General features: G+C 38.6%; 1 protein-coding gene across 2 annotated transcripts in view; it reads left to right on the forward strand.

The window, feature by feature from the left end:
• The window catches only part of DNAAF4 (dynein axonemal assembly factor 4), a 76,759-nt gene that overhangs the window by 48,720 nt on the left and 6,949 nt on the right, over positions 1–21,090 (forward strand). The window contains exons 7-9 of one of the 2 annotated variants that reach the window (XM_070797511.1): positions 14,432–14,585; positions 15,602–15,707; positions 17,579–17,708. In XM_070797511.1, coding sequence (XP_070653612.1) covers positions 14,432–14,585; positions 15,602–15,707; positions 17,579–17,691 — 373 coding nt within the window. In that variant the 3' untranslated portion in view covers positions 17,692–17,708. Of the gene's footprint in view, positions 1–14,431; positions 14,586–15,601; positions 15,708–17,578; positions 20,010–21,090 lie in introns of those variants that run through there. The other variant, XM_019968789.2, reaches the window with a different exon arrangement.

Consider the following 21,090-nt stretch of genomic DNA (forward strand, 5'->3'; position numbering starts at 1 on the left):
CCATAACAAACTGCCACCGACTTACTGGCTTAAAACAATACTAATCTATTATCTTATAGTTCTAAAGGCCAGGAGTCTAAAGTGGGTTTTATTAGACTAATATCAAGTATCAAGTGCAATCCTTCTGGAGACTGTAGGAGAGAATCTATTTCCTTGGGTTTTCCAACCTTGAGACCGCCCACATTCCTTGGCTTATGGCCCCAAACCAGTAGTTGCATCACTCTAGCCTTTGCTTCCATAGTCACATCTCCTTTTCTGACTCTGGCTGCCTCCCTCTTTCATTTATAAACACCCTTGTATTTATAATCCAGGGTAATCTCCTACATTAAGATTCTTAATCACATCTGCAAGGTTCTTTCTAAGTCACCATTTTATGTATTCACAGGTTTTGGGGAGTTAGGATGTGGCTATCTTTGTGTTTTCCTGTTCTCATCTCTTCTCTGTTCTCCTGGTCTTTTCTCTTATCGAAAACACCACCAGAGATTGATTTGTGAAGTTGAGCTGGAGTAGACAGTTTTCTAAAGTTCGGAAGCCTGAGGCTCACAGGTTTGTTCCTCTTACTCCCAAGAGTAATCCCTTCTCCTCCTCCTCTTCCTTCTTCTCTCCCTTCTCTCCATCTTTTGAACCATTACATAAATATCTGTTGATTATTTATGGTTTGTCAGGCTGTAGGCTAGGCTCTGAACTACAGAAATAGAGGATAGAGACATATATGGAAAGTGCAATACATAGAAAGCACATGATAAAATGAGAGTACACAAGAGGGGCACTTAACCTTAAAAGAAGGGAGGTAGTTTCAGGAAGAGCTTCCTAAAGAGTATGGCACCTGAGTTCCTCTTAATGATAGGTAGGAGTTTCAGGAGGAAGGGAGAGAAAGGTGTTCATTTTAGGCAGAGGATACAGTGTGAGCAAATGCTCAGAGACAAGAATAGTGTGACATACAGGCCAGGAACTATGGGTAGCTTACTTTTTGATAAAACATAAATTTGAAGCTAAGAGTAATAACACATGAACCTAGAAAAATAGGCAGTGGCCTTGTGTTATTCTTAAATTTTATTCTGTAAGGTGGAGGAAAATGTGCTCCAGTAACTAAGGTGGAGGTCTTGAACAGTGACATTGTTGTAGAGGGGGGAAGGCGAGGGCCATGTGAGAAATATTCAGGAGGTAAAATAGGGAGGACATCTGAGTGACTGTTGAGGAGTAGAGAAGTAGTTATGGACATCTTCTGGGTTTCTAGTTTAAAGGATTGATTATATGACACCAACTGAATTAGAGAACACTAGAAGAGGGCCAATTAGGGGGAAATATAGGTAAAGGTCAGTTTTGAATATGTTGAGTTAGAGGTGTCTTTTGGTCAAGCTGACAGTGTCCAGCAAGTTTGAAACCCAGAGGAGAGTCCAGCCCTGTGTTATCGATTTGGAGGTCATCAGCATTTATGCAGCAGTTGATTTATAAGAGTAGGTGAGGTATCTAAAAATAGGGTATAAAGGGGAGTAGTGGCCTAAGACTAGAACCCTGTGATCCACAGTATTTGAAGATCTGGCAAAATAAAGTTGTACACAGAAGTAGTCTCAGAAGCCGATGGAATAAAAACTTTTAAGAATTTTTTTTGTCTTGTTCTTCTCTAAAAGTTCTCCAGGCAAGAATACTGGAGTGGTTCATCATTCCCTTCTCCAGGGGATCTTCGCAACGCAGGGATCGAACTGGGTCTCCTGCATTGCAGGCAGATTCTTTACCATCTGAGCCACCAGGGAAGCAAGCCCTCTTTACAAATAGAAAAGATTCAAAAAGATGTGCAGATGAGACAAAAGAAGTGGTTGAAATGTCCTCTAGAAGAGTGGGGAAAACTCAGTCAAGGCCAATGGTGAATGGATTATCTTGATTTTGTTATTCTTTTTCCTTTCGTTAAAAGTTGTGTTCATTTTTACACTTTATAATAAAGATATACCTTTTGAAAAAAATGTACACTGCACATCAAATGTAAGTTCCCCTTGGTTTTTACCCAGTTTGCTGGCCTTCTGCCTTCCCTGCCCCTCAGATATATCCAGTCTAAATATTTCTTTAATTACATTTGCTTATCTTTAAGCTGTCATTGTCATAATCACAGTTATTACGTTCATAGCTTGTGATAGGTTACCAGAGCTTTGCCCATACAATTTCATTAAATCCTTACTACTGTAGTTAGCTAGGAACCACTGCTTTTGCATTCATTTAACAAATGTTTATTGTAAAGCTAGCTGCTTTACACAAACGAACTCTTTTAATTCCTTTAACAGTATAACTAGTTGTATATTATTATCTTTACCCCAAGTTTCTAAAATATAGAAAGAGGGCTAGAGAGGTTGAGAAATTTGGCTAAAGTGGTGGTTTATAAATAAAACCAGGATTCAGTCCCATGTCAGTATGATTACAAAGCTTTTGTTCCAGATAGTGTTGTATAACCCTCACAGATGAATAAAATTCTTGTTGTCCTTTTGTTCTGATTGTTTAGCCTTAGTAAAGACAGCCCAAGTGGTCTGGCTCTATGTCAGGAAGCATTTAACAGGAGGCTTCCTGTGTGCTGTTTTGGATCTGTCAGGAATTCTCTGTTCCTTATTAATTCCTGAATATTCAGGAATTAAGAGGAGAGGCAAGCCTGTCCCAGGGGCTGAGGAATCCAGGCATTTCCTTCATTAGTGCTTCTATATGTTGATAAGTACCCTCTTCCTTCTTGTGAACCATGCGGTAAAAGTGATTGTTTACAAATCTCTCTCTTTAATATGGATTGCCTATGTTTTGTAAGTCTAGAATTTTAATATTTATCTTTGCTGAGAATAACTACTTTGTAAGATGGTATATATGCCCACACCATGTTGATTAAAACACCTTTGCTCCATCAGAGCTCTGGTCCCCGTGTCTTTATCTCTCTCTCTCTCTCTCTCTCTCTCTCTCTCTCTCTCTCTCTCTCTCTCTCTCCTCTTTTTCAGGCTGATCCCCTGGAGTGCAGAGGCTCTCTGAGTTCACTTTTCCTGCCTCGGCTTCTAAGACCCTCTCGAGAAGGTGCTCTGCACCTTCACCCCATCGAGAGGGCGCCTGAGGCCTCCGTGAACAGAGCAAGCCCCACGTCAGGGGCTTTATTGGCTTTCTGTGTAAACCAAGGAATATCAGCCTCTTTCTCTCTCCTTTACTTTCTTATCGGTCGACTCCAGACCACCAGGTTCCGGTCCATTAAAGGACCTCAACAGCTATGAATTGCTCTTCCTTGAGGCCTGAGGTGCTGAAGTGCACGTAGCTGAATGTGCTCTCCTACTGGATTGGTTACTGAGGTCTAGAAAATACTGGAAGATTAAGTTGTGATAGAGATAGAATGGGAAAGACTAGAGATCTCCAAGAAAATGAGAGATACCAAAGGAACTTTTCGTGCAGAGATGGGCACAATAAAGGAAAAAAATGGTATGGACCTAACAGAAGCAGAAGATATTAAGAAGAGGTGGCAAGAATACACAGAAGAACTATACAAAAGAGATCATCACGACCCAGATAATCACAATGGTGTGATCACTAACCTAGAGCCAGATATCCTGGAGTGTGAAGTCAAGTGGGCCTTAGGAAGCACTACTAAGAACAAAGCTAGTGGAGATAATAGAATTTCAGTTGAGCTATTTCAAATCCTAAAAGATGATGCTGTGAAAGTGCTGCACTCAATATGCCAGCAAATTTGGAAAACTCAGAAGGGCCACAGGACTGGAAAAGGTCAGTTTTCATTCTAATCCCAAAGAAAGGCAATGCCAAAGAATGCTCAAACTACCACACTATTGCACTCATCTCACATGCTAGCAAAATAATGCTCAAAATTCTCCAAGCGAGGTTCCAACAGTATATGAACGATGAACTTCCAGATGTTCCAGCTCAATTTAGAAAAGGCAGAGGAACCAGAGATCAAATTGCCAACATCCATTGGATCATTGAAAAAGGAAAAGAGTTCCAGAAAAACATCTACTTCTGCTTTATTGACTATGCCAAAGCCTTTGACTGTGTGGAAAATTCTGAAAGAGATAGAAATACCAGACTACCTTATCTGTGTCCTGAGAAATCTGTATGCAGGTCAAGAAGCAACAGTTAGAACTGGACATGGAACAACAGACTGGTTCCAGATCGGGAAAGGAGTACATCAAGGCTGTATATTGTCACCCTGCTTATTTAACTTATATGAAGAGAAATGCTGGACTGGATGAACACAAAGTGGAATCAAGATTGCTAGGAGAAATATCAATAACCTCAGATATACAGATGACACCACCCTTATGGCAGACAGTGAAGAAACTAAAAGGCCTCTTGATGAAACTGAAAGAGGAGAGTGAAAAAGTTGGCTTAAGGCTCAGCATTCAGAAAACTAAGGATCATGGCATCTGGTCCCATCACTTCATGGCAAATAGATGGAGAAACAGTGGAAACAGTGTCAGATTTTATTGTTCTGGGCTTCAAAAATCGCTGCAGATGGTGACTGCAGCCATGAAATTAAAAGACAGTTTACTGCTTGGACGGAGAAGGCAATGGCACCCCACTCCAGTACTCTTGCTTGGAAAATCCCATGTACGGAGGAGCTTGTTAGGCTGCAATCCATGGGGTCGCTAAGAGTCGGACACCACTGAGCGACTTCACTTTCACTTTTCACTTTCATGCATTGGAGAAGGAAATGGCAACCCACTCCAGTGTTCTGGCCTGGAGAATCCCAGGGACGGGGGAGCCTGGTGGGCTGCTGTCTATGGGGTCGCACAGAGTTGGACACGACTGAAGTGACTTAGCATAGCATAGCATTACTGCTTGGAAGAAAAGTTATGACCAACCTAGACAGCATATTAAAAAGCAGAGACAGTACTTTGCCAACCAAGGTCTGTCTAGTCAAAGCTGTGGTTTTTCCAGTAGTCATGTATGGATGTGAGAGTTGGACTGTAAAGAAAGCTGAGTGCCGAAGAATTGATGCTTTTGAACTGTGGTGTTGAGAAGACTCTTGAGAGTCCCTTGGACTGTGCCAGTCCATCCTAAAGGAAATGAGTCTTGAATATTCATTGGAAGGACTGATGCTGAAGCTGAAACTCCAGTAGTTTGGCCACCTGATGTGAAAAACTGACTGATTTGAAAAGACCCTGATACTGGGAAAGATTGAAGGCAGGAGGAGAAGGGGATGACAGAGGATGAGATGGTTGGATGGCATCACTGACTCAATGGACATGAGTTTGAGTAAACCCTGGGAGTTGGTGATGGATAGGGAAGCCTGGTGTGCTGCAGTCCGTGAGGTCACAAAGAGTTGGACAGGACTGAGCGACTGAACTGAACTGAACTGATTTTCTGAGGTGGAAGGAAAGAAAGTGAAGACAAATGGGAAACTAGATAAATTTCTAACAAAAATTGCTTAGTGGGCACTATTGAGATCTCTACTAGGTTAGAGAGCATGAATTTATGGAGATGTTATTCAGCACAGCTCTGTGATTTATCTTCTAAATAGTGTTTAGTGTTTCAGATTTAAGAGTAGATTATTGCACCGAGATTGGAATTTTGATGGACAAGTACAACAGAAGACTAGTAGTACAAAGGACCAGATTGGAAAAATAGCTTAGATATCTAGCTGTGACATATAGGCTGGGGGACTAGCCAAGCAATCCAGTGGTTAAGACTCTGTGCTTCCAATGCAAGAGGCTCGGGTTTGATCCCTGACCTGGAACTAAGATCCCACATGCTGTGCAGCATGGCCAAAAAAATAAAAAATAATCTATTTTTTAAAAATAGAAATCTAGGCTGGGTTAGAAAGGAATAGATGCCATAGTGATCCAGTGGACTAAGGAAAAATGGAGCAGTTAAGACATTAGAGGACACTATAAGGTTGAAGATTGATGAAGGGATAGTTTGCAGGATAGAAAGTTCTAGTCAGTGACTGGGATTCCAGAGTTTGATATCAGTGAAGTAGTGTAGATCAGGTGATGACAAGTCCAGGAGGTGGTCCTGGAGTGGGTAGCAAAAGTGAAGGAAAGGTCATTTGAGTTAAGGTTGTTATTGTTTAGCCAGTGAGTTGTGTCTGGCTGCAACCCCATGGACTGCAGCATGCCAGGCTCCTCTGTCTTCCACTGTCTCCCAGAGTTTGCTCAAATTCATGTCATTGAACTGGTGATGCTATCCAACCATCTCATCCTCTGTCACCCCCTTCTTCTCTTGCCCTCAGTCTTTCCTAGCATCAGGGTCTTTTCCAGTGAGTCAGCTAGCTCTTCACATCAGGTAGCCCAAGTATTGGAACTTCAGCTTCAGCATAAGTCCTTCCAATGAATACTCAGGGTTGATCTCCTTTAGCATTGACTGATTTGATCTCCTTGCAGCCCAAGGAACTATAAAGAGTCTTCTCAAGCACCACAATTCACAAGCATCGATTCTTCCATGATCAGCCTTCTTTATGGCACAACTCTCACATCGGTACATGACTACGGGAAAAACCATAACTTTGACTAGATGGACCTTTGTTGGCAAAGTGATGTCTCTGCTGTTTAATATGCTGTCTAGGTTTGTCAGAGCTTTCTTTCCTTTTGTCCTTTCCTTAGAAGAAGCAAGCATCTTTTAATTTCATGGATGCAATAATCGTCCACTGATTTTGGAGCCCAAGAAAATAAAGTCTGTCACAGTTTTCCTTTTTTTCCCCTTCTATTTGCTGTGAAGTGATGGAACTTGTACATCTGGAAGTTCTTGGTTCATATCCTGCTGAAGCCTAGCGTGAAGGATTTTGAGCATTACTTTGCTGGGATATGAAATGAGCACAACTGTATGGTATTTTGAACATTCTTTGGCATTGCCCTTCTTTGGGATTGAAATGAAAACTGACCTTTTCCAGTCTTGAAGCCACTGCTGAGCTTTCCAAATTTGCTGGCGTATTGAATGCAACACTTTAACAGCGTCATCTTTTAGGATTTGAAATAGCTCAGCAGGATTTCCATCACCTCCACTAGCTTTGTTCGTAGTAATACTTCCTAAGGCCCACTTGACCTTCTATTCCAGAATGTCTGGCTCTATCTAGGTGAGTGACCAGACCATGCCATCCTGGTTACCTGGGTCATTAAGACCTTTTTTGTATATTTCTTCTGTATTCTTGCCACCTTGAGTTAAGGAGTCCCAGGGCTAAACGGATAAATGGGTCATATACCTAAACTTTAGAATCTTCTGGAATTATGGCATGAATTGGGTTGGAAACAGATGCTGGGAGCCAGGTATCAAAGACTTCAGTGAATAAGAGAAGAATGATTTTAAAAAGCCAGTTAGATGACAGTGACCAGAGGTTATAGAGTAAAGATGCCAGAGTCCTAAAGAATGATGATTTTTTTTTTTTTTTATTAAAGGAGAGTTACAGCTTGGAACTTGGCAGAAGTGAGTCTGGAGAATGCCTATGGTCCTAGCCCCTCCCGTGATATGGGGAGGGAATCCTCCGTAGAGAAGGTGGTAGATACAGCACTGCCCTCCAGAGAGAGCCGGGTATACTTTAAGAAGCATTGTGTGGAAAAATTAAGGATTAAGAAACGATGGGGATGGGAGTTGGAGTCATTTATGCTTGGATCACAAGTAAGAAAGTGTAAAGGAATAAAGGGGGATGAGAACAGGAAAAACCAGCAAATGTGAACTTTCATGTGAGGGCAAAGCAGCAGCTGCTTTTTGATCAGTGCCCGAAGATTACAGGTTGTTGGACAGTTAGAAAGTCCTTTGGCACACACAATGTGTTATGGTGCTGGGACTGGCTAAATGGGCCTAGACAGTGTGTAGTCTGGTTTTATTTCTTTTTTATAGGTAAATGTATTTATTTATATGTTTATGTTTTGGCTGTGCTGGGTCTCCAGTGCTGCATGGGCTTTCTCTAGTTGCAGTGAGTGGGGGCTACTCTCTAGCTGCAACGTGCAGGTTACTCTCTAGTTGCGGTGTTCAGGCTTCTCATAGCAGTGGCATCTCTTTCTGTGGAGTGTGAGCTCCAGGGTGTGTGGGCTTCAGTAGTTGCAGCTCATGGGCTCTAGAACACAGGCTCAGTAGTTGTGGTACACGGGCTTAGTTGCTCCACAGCATGTGGGATCTTCCCAGATCATGGATCAAACCTGTGTCTCCTGTATCGGCAGGAGGATTCTTTACCACTGAGCCACCAGGGAAGCCCTGGTTATTTCTGATATACCAGTGATGTGATTTCGATTTGAATGGAAAGGACAGATGAGATCATTGAGCTAGTGTTGGAATTTTGCTCACAGGTACAGCGAAAGAAGTGTGTGTGCATATGACAAGTGGCAAAAGCCTTGAATTGGTAACAACCTAGTGCAAAAAAGTGTACTTGATTGTGGTGAAGTGTGACTGGTAAATTATAATCACCTTAGTCTCTGTTGGTTTTTTGTACCAGTTAGGATGTAGGGTAAAGATGGCAAAGTCCCAAAGGAAGCATTACTATGAACAAAGCTAGTAGAGGTGATGGAATTCCAGCTGAGCTATTTAAAATCCTAAAAGATAATGCTGTAAAGTGTTGCCGACAGTTAGGTACAAAGAGAGGCAAAATAGGAGAGTTAAAAATGAGGAGAGATGGAAGAAAACTTAGTAACTAGTGACATCCAGAGAAACAAAGTACAGCTAATCATAGTGCCAAGTATGAACAGATAAAAGGAAAGGTAGTAATTATTAGAGAGAAATGTATCCTCTTTAGCCATGTAACACAGTACAGAATATAGAAACAGACGTAATAGACGCCATTCAGAAGCAGTGTTGGATTTAAGACAAAGGATGAAATGCTTTCATCTCCAGAGGCTTTGTTTCACGTTAGCCTTCTATATTTACACTGGCATAAACAGTCCAACTGTCCTCTATTGTGTTTAAACTCACGGGACACTTGTTCACAAAGGGTAGGAGTGGACAAGCCTTCCAAAAGAACAGTCATTTGAGAAAACTCTTCACGGGATTGTATCTACTCAAAAGAGACTCTTTTGAGTCTACCCTTTCTCAAAAGAGAAAAAGCCATAGAATGTTTTCATTTTTCTTTACCTAGTCTTTTACTGCCGGTCTTTAGTTTAAATGCCAAATCTACATTTCAGGAAAATAAATCAACTAAGGTAATTTTATTTGTTCATGAAAACATTTTACCTTTTGCAATTAACATTGTACCAGATAGCTTTTTAGTGAGAAATTTCACATAAAACAGTCTCTGGCTCTAATTTAGATGTTCACATGGTGTGTTGTTATTTAACAGCCTTACATGACTCAGAATCTGTGAATAACTAATAACTACCCTTCCAGACACTTTTAGTCATGTAAGGTTAGCATGATCGTTGTTTCATCCCACCTATGTTAGTCTGTACTTGAGTTTTAGCATGAGTTTTTTTGGACTGTCTTAACCACAGACTAAAGTTTCTTCTTCTCATGATGTAGGCCTACTTGAATACCATTTGCATACCTCACTCTGTACAGCAAATTATACTGTTAGATAGGAGGAAACTAAAGATATGTAATTCTGGAATCTAGTAGCACCCAGCAGCATATTATTGTCACGACATAAAATTACCTATACTAGTTCTAGTGTCTGAATTTTCCTTTTTTTTTCTCTTGGCCTAAGTGCCAGCATTAATAACCTGCCTAATCCTCCAGTCCTTTTAAGACTGAGGCTGTGATTTGCTTTTACTTTTTCTCTTGCCACTCAGGTTAATTCTGCTTCTGAACCCCAGCATTGTGTGTAGGAACCTGCCATTTGCTCATTGACTCACCTGGTACCAACTTGTGCCAGTCTGAATCCCTGTTTGCTTGCCGTTTGTGAATTTTCTGTAGCTGGACTCTGCCTGCCTGTCTGGATATCCTTTTACTTCATGTTGAACTTTTTGATGCTGATTGTTAACCACCTGTTACCAATTTCTCCCAACACAGGATATGGTTCTGCTTGCCAGATTGAATTTCTTTCTGGTACTTTGGTTTGGATCCATGCCCTGGCAAGAACTGTGAAGAATTAGCTTACCACAGTTTCACAGATGCTGGCAGAAGTCAGGAGACTCTTGAGTCAAACACGAAGGACTTTATTATTCAAGGCATGTCACACAGTATAACCTTCATGTTAGTTCCTTCTGTGCCTGAAATCCCATAGGGCAATGCAGAAGTGGACCCAAGTGGATGCTGTACACAAAGTAGGTTTGTCCCAGAGCTGAGAAGGCCAAGCTTAAGGAATGCAGTTTTTTACAAGAGTCTTATAAGCAAACCTGTCCAACTTTTGCCTCACAGGGTGATAATATCTTTATTATACTGAACAGCAAACAAATCTATTATTTGCCTCAGAGAGAGACCATGTCTCTGTCATCCAAGGATGTCCACTATACAAACATCTATGAAAAGATAGTCCCAAGCAAAAGCCCTCAGTGCATCTGTTGACATATGACATGCAAGAACATAAAAGACCCGTGGAGAATTGTCTCCCGGTATCCTCTTGGATCTGCCTACTTTCAGAACAGATCTGCCAAATCTGCCTTGCTCTCCTGCATTTTTTACAAGTCTGTTTGTTTGTAGAGATAAGACAGTTTTCTTATACTGTCTTTTGCCTGACTTGAAGTTTAGAATCCATATTCTAAAATAACTTGACATAATTATGATTTTGTTTGTTGATTGATTGTATGCATTTTACAACCCAGAATATTCAATTGCAGTGCAGTCACCATTATGGCCTAACTTGTCATATTATTTAGTTGTACAGCATCCTTTTCCTCCTTCCATCCTGAGTGCTAAATTGTACTGATTGATGTTCCTTCACTAAGATGCAGTAATACTCAGTTTTAGAAGCTCTTGAAATACCAAGAATGTTTTCTACCCATATAAGATGTTGAGAGAAACAAGGACCTTCAAAATCTTTGGAGCGGTAGGTGCTGTTACAGTTCTTATCGCCCACCAAACAGAGCTGTTGTGTCTTCTGTTAGAATATGTGTTACTCCTGGCCTCCACTGCTGTTTCTAAGCCCCACTGCTTTTGATTTCTTTAACTTCTTTTACTGTCTCTTTCTTTACTTCCGTCCAAATTGCTTCTTTCTAATTTATGGCTGCTCTTATGTTCAACTGTTGCTCAAAATGTTTGGCCTTTCTGGCTATTGCCAATCATGATGTTTCTTTCTTTACAGTGGAAACCAATCAATCATTGTAAAAATGACGGTAGTGTTTGCAGTTGTCCACATCTCTTCTGTTTTTCTGTACAGGCAGTACCATAAGGACTCAGTATGTTTTGAATGAGTATTTGTGCATAATTCTTTTCACTGTCATTGCTTTATTTGGAGCCATCAGGCGAGACTTCCTGGTTATTAGCTTCTGTATTTAAATTTATTGTTCAAATGCTACTGCCCCTAACATTGAGGTTTATTTTTTTCCCCTTTTCCTTTTGAAATTCAGCTATTTCTGAGTTCAGAACCATTCTGAAAGTCATAAAACAAATTATACTTTGTTGAATGTTTGTATTGGTGTTAAACTTTTAGGAATATAATGTTCATTGCATTTATAGTTTAATATATATGCAAACATTGAAAATGTTTAATATTTCATATTTCTTCCTATTAAACCTCCTACAGTGGTTCTTTTTTTTAAATTTTGATTGGCATACAGATGTTTAGAGTGTTGTGTTAGTTTGAGATGTACAGCAAAGTGAGTCAGTTATACATATACATATATTCACTCTTTTTTAGATTCTTTCCCCATATAGGTCATTACAGAGTATTGAGTAGAGTTCCTTGTGTTATACAGTAGGCTCTTATTATCTTTTTTATATAGTAGTATGTAGATACAAGCTCATGAACAGTTTTCTCAAACTTGGAATGCTTGTCCACCTCAACACTTCTGTGAACAACTGTTTCATGAGTTTAAACACAGTAAAGGACAGTTGGACTGTTTACGTCTGTGTAAATAAGAAGGCTGCTGCTGCTGCTGCTAAGTCACTTCAGTCGTGTCCGACTCCATGTGACCCCATAGATGGCAGCCAACCAGGCTCCCCCGTCCCTGGGGTTCTCCAGGCAAGAACACTGGAGTGGGTTGCCATTTCCTTCTGCAAAAGCCTAGCATGAAACAAAGCCTCTGGAGATGAATGCATTTCATCCCTTGGCTTAAATTCAACAGAGTTTTGTTTTGGGGAGATAAAAACATTCTAGATATGGAGGGTGGTGATGGTTGTACGAAAGCGTGTTAAGTGTTTATGTGTTTAATGCCACTAAACTGTACACTTCAAAATGGTTAAAATGGTAAATTTTAGAATTAAATGTTAATTAATTTAAAAAGAAGGTTTGTAGTGGACACAAGAGATTATCTAACCAACGTTTATTGTCTCCTTTTATCCTTGCTGACAGAGTCCCTATTTTGTTTAGGCGTGTAGACCTTATCTATGTGACTTAGGGTCACATAGACAGGAATAAATTCTGGATTGACTGCAGCATATCAAGATTATTGTCATTACACTGCTGGTGTGTGTATTATATATATATGTGTGTGTGTGTACACAGTAATGTTTATTACAGTATTGTTTATAAAAGCTGAATATTGGGAAACAAGACACGTGAGTGTCCATCAGTAGGGACAGACTGGTTTTAGAAATCCTTGCACAAATGAGGGAACCTCTGTGAAAATCTCTGTGAAAATAGTATATTTCTGTATTTGTTAACATGGAAAGATGGTCATATTGTTGAATTATTTAAAGAACTTTCCAAACAGCAGTGTATAGAACTGAGGAATGAAATTGGAGAAAGAGAATGGGTGGAAGGACTGAGAACAAGAGAAACTGGTAGGTTTTTTTTAAGGCAAAATACTTTTTAAGGCTTGGTATTTTTGATCCATGAGATTTGGGAAAGGTGGTAAACTGGGAGATTTCTGGCAAGGTTTTCTTGATTTCAAGAAGCATATACCAGAAGATACTGTCTTATTTTCTTTTAATGAATATCGTGCCTGAGTGTGGCTCTTTGAGCCACGCATGAGGAAAACCAGCCCCAGGATGAAGCAGGAACCTGAGGCCTTGATAAGACCCATGTGCTACTGATCACATGGGGCCTGGATCCTTTCCCTCTAAGCTAGTTTAATGTGAGGTGATCTGTTTCCTTCCTTGTTTAAACCAGTTTGAGTTGAGGTTCTGTTACTTGTGGTCAGAAGCATCCTAGCTGATATGAGACATTTCAGAAATGTAAATGTTCCCACAGAATTAGCTTTTCTGGTTTGTGCAGGTTATTTTAAACTTGAGTCAGACTTAGGTTAGATGTCACTGTGGTGTCCTTTTACCTTTTATTCATGATTTGCAGGGTGCTTTTATGGGTCTGCTTTTGAAGTCATTGTGTTTAATATTCTAAAATTGTGAAGTGTATATAGTACAGTTGCCTGGAAATGAATACTAAATGTTGTTTATATGGCACTTTTAATATTTGGCAAAGACTTTTAATTTTCCTTATGTTTATGTATTTTTCAAAATACTAGGAATTGTACATAAAAAACAGAAAAGAAATTATGTTTTAAATAAATCTTTTAATTATGTATATATCTTTATTTGAAGAGAATTTGGGGAGATTTGAACTGAAAGAGTGTATTTATTAGAATGCTTTCGTTTGCAAGTAACTGAGAAACCCAATTTAAACTGGCTTAATGTTTAAAGGATGGCTCAGTGGGTAAAGAATCCACCTTTACACAGATGTGGAAACACAGATGTGGGTTCAGTCCCTGGATCAGGAAGATCCCCTGGAGGAGGAAATGGCAACCCACTCTGGTATTCTTGCCTGGAAAATTTCCTGACAGAGGAGCTTGATGGGCTACAGTCCACAGGGTCACAAAGAGTCAGACACGACTGAGCATGCACAGGCATAGCAATATTTAAAGGAATTTATTTGCTTACATAACTAAAAAACTAAAGGTGTGTTACTTGTTGGTTAAAGCTTGATCCAGCAGCTTAACTGTATCACTAAGAACTCGAGTTTCCTTCTGCCTTATTATCCTTTTCATAATTCCATAGTATTAGCTTTATTCTAGTGCTGGCTCCTCCCACAGTTTCAAAACCGTCAGCAACAATTTTGACTTGTGTGCTTTCTACATTTGTATCCAGCAGGGGGCGTTTTCCCAATTTTTCGCTCTCCAACTTTGGTAATATAAAATCACAGGCTTCATTCTGAAAACGCAGTTTAGGTCAAAAATCCATCCCGTGTCAATCATTGTAGCAAGAAGGATGGAAATATGCCTACTGGCTTAAGTTACTAATTAACTGCCCTTGGAGGTGGAGGTGAGGCCAGTCCCCTTCAGATTACATGCTGATGTTTGGAGGACAGGTACGTTAGTGCCATGTCCAGAGTATGATTCAAGGAACGGAAAGAGAGGTCAGCCATCCATCTCCTCTGCCAGATATAATTAGATAGTATTTCTGTGTTTCTGTTTCAGTCTTAGATTGTTTTTCTTTTATGTTTTTGTCTCATTAGCAAATTGTTTGCAACAGAAAACTATTTGGCAGCTATTAATGCATACAACTTAGCCATAAGACTAAATAATAAGATTCCACTACTGTATTTGAATCGGGCTGCTTGCCACCTAAAACTGAAAAACTTACACAAGGCTATCGAAGATTCTTCTAAGGTATGTGTATCTATTTATATATATTGCTTTAAAATTTCTCTGCTCCCATTATTGATTGAAATGATGGCTTTATCTTTTGTTGGGTAAATTTAAATAATTGAGATGCAATGATTTTAAGAATCTTCTTGCTTATTACATATTTTTACTGAAAAAAAATTTTTTTATGGATAAGTTACTGGTGTAGTTTGAGACTTCAAGTTAGATTAGAGATACCTTATCAATTGCCTTAGCGTATCAGTTGAAGTTCAAAAGGAAATTAGTAAATGGTAATCATTTTGTACCCATCTTTTTTCTTAATAAAGTTTTGGAGACAATGGGAGACAGAAAGAGACTTGATGTAACTACAGCTTGCACAATAAAAGGATATCTCCATAATCATTTTTCCATTTTCAGAGTAACTTAGTATATCCTAATTACCATTGCAAATAACATGTCATTATCTTAAACTTCTAGTTTTTCCTTTTTTTTTCCATATCAAAGTAACATTTTAAGGGAAACTCACATGCAAAATCTGTTACGTGTCTCCTTGAGATTGAGGATATGGAGGAAACAGTTAAGTCCTCATACTTCAATCTCATTAAGTTATTGAAGATCTGATAATATTTTCAAGATCCAGTTTTCGTTTTACTAGCACAATTTCATGTACAAATATTTACTGAATGAATGAATAAACTGAATCACCAAATTTGAATATAAAAGCATTATATATAGTTATGTTTATTATTAGAATTAATAACATTAACTAAATTAATGCTATTTAACCATCTCTGCTGTAAAGGTTTCAAATGATAAACCAAAACATAAGTCTGGGGGCAAGGGAGTGAATCTCATATAGGAACAATCAAACAAGTCCTAAAATTGTTCAACATAAATGTATATATTTGATAAATTCCTGTCCAGTTAAGCCAAAAATTTAGGTGGGTGAGGGCCTGAAGCTTGTTTTAAAGTTGAATTTTATCTTGTTTTTGCTCAAGTTTAAAATGGGAAATTATGTTTTTCCCTATTTTTTCTGTAAGGCACTAGAAATATTGACACCACCTGTTGCAGACAATGCTAATGCAAGAATGAAGGCACACATACGTCGTGGAACAGCATTCTGTCAACTAGAATTGTATGTCGAAGGTAAGAGATGAAATGCTTTAAGATCCAGATTATACTCTGAAAAAAAATGTCATTGCTATTATTCAAGAGACTCCATTATTTTATACTTTGAGCATTTAATTCTTTGTAATTTATCTGGCAAAAGATGACTTGAAATATTTTTAAAAATCGTTGTAGAAGGGAATTAATGCAAGTTATAAACATCTCCCTAGGTCTAGGAGATGCTGTAATATCAGACAACTTTTTGTAGAAAAAATGTGTGATAAAGGATATAAATGAATCATTTAAGACATAATGGAAATTTTAAAAATTAGCTTCTTTGGTCAGACACACAGATAGCACATACATACATATGCATGCTCAGTTGTGTCTAACTCTCTTTGACCCCATGGACTGTAGCCCACGAGGCTCCTCTGTCCATGAAATTTTCCAGGCAAGAATACTGAAGTGATTTGCCATTTCCTACTCCAGGACATACATACATACATACATGCGTAAGCTCAGAAACAATTGATGTAGCACAGTGCATGAGCAATTGCTTATTTTTGTGAGAATGTACTAAGGTTTTTAATTCAGTCCCATGTATGTAGAAGCCATATTTATTTGATTTTTAGTGTTTTAATTTCTTTTGTTTTTCGTTTTTAATGTATTTAAGAACTATTTGCAGTTATTCATGTTGTCCCAGAGTTTTATCTTCAATGCTCTTCTCATACCCCCCCACCCAGATACCAGTTCAGTTTCTTTTCATTTAAGACCTAAAGGCCTAATTCCTGATAATGTCTTGCCAGGAAATGGGCTCTAGCTTATAAAGTTTTCTATTTCTGACTTATTTCTGTCATTTTTAGATTTTTCTAACCAAAGCATCCAAATTAGGTTTATGTGCCTATCCTTTCTTTGAGTCATACCCAGCTTCATGAGGATAAGAATTATCAAGACAGGAATGAAACACTGTAAGCATTCTTTAGGAATTACAGCATCATAGACTTTTTTGAACTTAAAGACTTTATTGAACCTTCATTTTAAAGATGAGAAAATGGAGGCTTGGGACATTCTAAGTGATTTGCCTGAAGTGGCATGTCAAATCCATAGCACCTGGAACGCAAGTTTCCTTCGTGGTTGGTGGTTTAGTCCCTAATTTGTGTCCAACTCTTGTGACCACATGGACTGTAGCCTGCCAGGTTCCTCTCTCCGTGGGATTTCCCAGATGAAAATACTGGAGTGGGTTGCCATTTCCTTCTCCAGGGGATCTTCCCAACCCAGGGATCAAACCTGTGTCTCATGCATTGCAGGCGGATTCTTTACCGCTGAGCCACCAGAGTTATTCACAAAGAAATTCTTCCCACTGATTTTTTTGGTAAAGATTTAGATTCAGTTATATATTTTTAACATCCAGTCTACAATGCTTTCCTTTTTAACCAATTTTTCACAAAGAAACTTTATAGATAGAATAACTACAAAAAAAAGTACAAACTATAGTCTATGAGTTATATAAAGTATGGATTAAGTCTACCAAAATTAAGTTTTAGGATCTAGAATTTTGAAATGATGACATTAATTACTTTTTAATTGAGGTGATAAAAATGTCCTTTTGATATATGAGTTTTGAGTCTGTTCATGCTTTAATGAGTTTAAGCTGTTAGCTTATTTGTATTTCAGTTTAAAATTACTGTTTCTTACTGAATCTTGGTTAAAATCATTATAATTATTTCTGAAATTACTTAAAAATTTTTTTAGTCTAGACCATGTATGTGAAACTGGGAATCTGACTAAAACCTATTACTTACGCTGAACCATGGATTTAACGATTTTTTTCTTATTTTTAAAAAATGTTGTCTAGATAACACAGGTACTTAGAAAATATTTTATTGATCATCATTGCTATATAAATATAGGCCTACAGGATTATGAAGCTGCTCTTAAGATTGATCCATCCAACAAAATTGTACAAAATGATGCTGAGAAGATTCGGAATATAATTCAAGGAACAGAAGTAGAATCTAAATGACTACAAGAAGCAACTAGGTATTGTTCTAAGTTTAACAAAATAACTGGAGGCATTAGAAATCTGTGCATATTATGGCTGATTATACAGAATCACTTTGCCTTTAGTTCCATAGAGGGCAGAGTATTATAAATCTGTAGAAAATGAAATGTTTGATTTGAATGGTTTTTGAATAAGTAAGTCAAAATAGGAATAATTATTTAAATTATTTGTTTCATATTACTACAGGATTTTTTTTGTTACTGAATTCAGCTTGCCCTTATAACTAACAATATATTTGTTGATGTGATTACCAGGACACTTACTGATTCATTTTTAACAAGAAGTTTAAAATAAAAGATTATGTTTATAAAATATTTTTGTTTGTATTAAATACACAATTTAATTGTCTGAATGCTTGGCCTTGGTATAATCAATATTGATGTTTCCACTTAGTTTCCAAATGCACAGAACCTTCTTTTAAAAGAATACTGCTCCACTACCTGTTGTTTTAGGTTAGACTAGTTTACCTTAGTATTAATAAAACAGCTGTTTGGAAAACCTTATCTTCAGCTGTAGGGAGTGTAGCCAAAGCATGGATCATATCTTATAATACTATCTGATGATGATTTTTCTAGTAAGATTGTTTTCTAGTACTGTCAAGTATACCAGGAAAAAAAAAAAGACTGCAAAGGTGAAAATGTTAACTTAAAACATTGTGATACTGGCACTGGATTGCACCACCAGTTGTGTTGTGTCACTTGATGATGCAAGTGTTAAGCAAAACCAGCACAGCTTCCCTTTTGCATCTAACAGTTGTCACAATTCTCTGTGATTATATTTAGGGGTTTTTTTTAGGGGAAAAAAACCCACAAAATTTTTAGGAATAAGTTTTACAGTATTTGGTCGTCAGATGTCATTCAAGTAGATCATAAAACAGTCTTTTTTTTAGAAAAAAGATGTAATACTTTTTTGAATATGTAAGTGTGTATGTAAGTATATGTAAGTAAGTATACATATGTAAAAATGTAAGTATGTATGTAAGTATATGTAAGTAAGTATACATATGTAAATATGTATCCTAGTTCAGCAACCTTGAAACTTTTACTTCTATAAAGCAACTCTTGATAGCTTCTGTAGCAGTCCTGCCCAGTTATCAGACCTTCTGGTGAGGTAGGATTGCTTTTTCTTACAAACAGCCCTGGTTTGTTTTTATTTTTAAAAATAAATGTGACCAAAGTAAAGGTGTTTCTCTGGGAAATGGAGTCACTGTAGACCCAGAGATGGAAGTCTCATGTTAACGGTGGCAGAGATAACCCATCAACTTAGGTCCCAGAATGACTTTGCAAATCAGATCTACTTACCCATCCTGAACCATTTGTCTGTTATGTGGGAGAAAAATGAACTTTTATCTTAAGTATGAAAAAACAAAAAAGGTGGTTCTTCTGTATATCATGTTCCAGTTTGACATTCAGAATACTTTAACCAACCAATACTTTAACTAGTCTTTTCTCAGGCTCTTCCTATTGCAGGAAAAACGGGGCATGAGAGGATGGTCACGTCCCGGGTCTCAATGAGTCCCAGGGACAGCCCATCAAGTGAGGTTCTTTGGCTTTGGGCAGGAAAGAATTCAAGAGTGAGTCATAGTAAAGTGAAAGCAGGTTTATTTAGAGATGCACATTCCATAAACAGAATACAGGTCACCTCAAAAGGTGATAGCTGTGCCTGGGTGTGGGAGTAGTTAGTTTTATGGGCTGGACAGTTTCATAGGCTTACTGAGTGGGAGAATTATTCCTACTATCTTGGAGAAAGGGCAGAGATTTCCAGCAATTGGGCCACGCCCACTTTTTGGCCTTTTATGGTCTTCCTCAGAACTGTCATGGCGCCTGTGGCTGTATCATTTAGTTAATGTATTACAGTGAGCATATAATGAGGCTTAGGGGCTACTGGTAGTCAAAAATGTTCCACCATCTTAGACCTAGTTGTTTCTAACCAGTTTTTTCTCTATCCTCAATGACTGTGGCATTCTTTTAAAGGTTGTGCCCTGTTCCCTTCCCTCCTGTCTCATTCCTGTTACATCCCAACCAGAAACAAAAACCTGGGCCCAAGAGTTACCCTAAGCGCAAAGGATCTATTTTTGGAGGAGGTAGAAGGGAGTTTTAAGTAGTTAGTTATTATTTTTGACCCTATCCTGTAAGTCTTGGTTTAAAAGCAATAGATACTCATTTGTATTCATGAACTACTTGACCTTTTTTGAGCAAATCTTCTGTTAAGGGACTTTTGTCTTAGACTGAAGTAGTGATAGAGTTAAATTAGAGATATGCACATTCCCATTTCATTTGTGATAAAAGCATGCTTCCCAAATAGAGATATCATTAAAACTTAGAGTAAAAAATTGTTAAAAGGAAAAATTATTATGGTAGTCCTTAGACATGACCAAGTCAAACAGGGAAAGATTTATTACTTGCAGCAAGTAAGGAGAACACTGGGGACTTTCCCCCAAGCGCCAAAATTGGGGAAGTTTTTGCTAAAGGTGCATCCATATTCATGAAACACGCTGAGCAAAGAATTCTCCTTGGAGTTGGCCAAGTAAATAGAGTTCCAAGCTCTAGCTGATTGAAGTTAAGAGTGTCAGAAAAGGTCCAACATCATCATCCCTTAACTTCCGGTAGATCTGGTGGTTGAGCCCTGGTTGTTGTTCAGCCGCTAAGTCATGTCTGACTCTATGTGACCCCATGGAATGCAGCACACCAGGCTCCCCCGTCCTTCACTATCTCCCACAGTTTGCTCAAATTCATGTCCATTGAGTCAGTGATGCTATTTAACCATCTCATCTTCTGCTGTTCGCTTCTCTTCCTGCCTTCAATCTTTCCCAGCATCAGAGTCTTTTTCAGTGAGTCAGCTCTTTGCATCAGGTGGCCAGAGTATTGGAGCTTCAGCATTAGTCTGTCCAATGAATATTTAGGGTTGATCTCCTTTAGGATTGATTGATTTGACATCCTTGCTGTCCAAGGGATACTCGAGTCTTTCCAGCACCACAATTCAAAAGCATCAGTTCTTCAGAGCTCAGTCTTCTTTATGGTCCAACTCTGAGCCCTGGAGGGGCGTTAAATTCTTCAAAACAACTCAAGAAACTGCTTCAGGCTAATCTTAACCACTGAAAGAAAGTGAAGTCGCTCAGTCATGTCTAACTCTTTGCAACCCCATAGACTGTAGCCTAGCAGAGTCCTCCATCCATGGGATTTTCCAGGCAAGAGGATTGGGTTGCCATTTCCTTCTCCAGAGGATCTTCCCAACCCAGGGATCAAACCTGGGCCTCCTACATTGTAGGCAGACACTTTACCATCTGAGCCACCAGGGAAGTGGTGTTACCACTGAAGCAGACTTGGAAGTCTTTATTATCTGATTTGTTATCTTTACTGT

This window comes from Bos indicus, chromosome 10 (assembly GCF_029378745.1).
Source record: "Bos indicus isolate NIAB-ARS_2022 breed Sahiwal x Tharparkar chromosome 10, NIAB-ARS_B.indTharparkar_mat_pri_1.0, whole genome shotgun sequence".
NCBI classification, from domain to species: Eukaryota; Metazoa; Chordata; class Mammalia; order Artiodactyla; family Bovidae; genus Bos; species Bos indicus.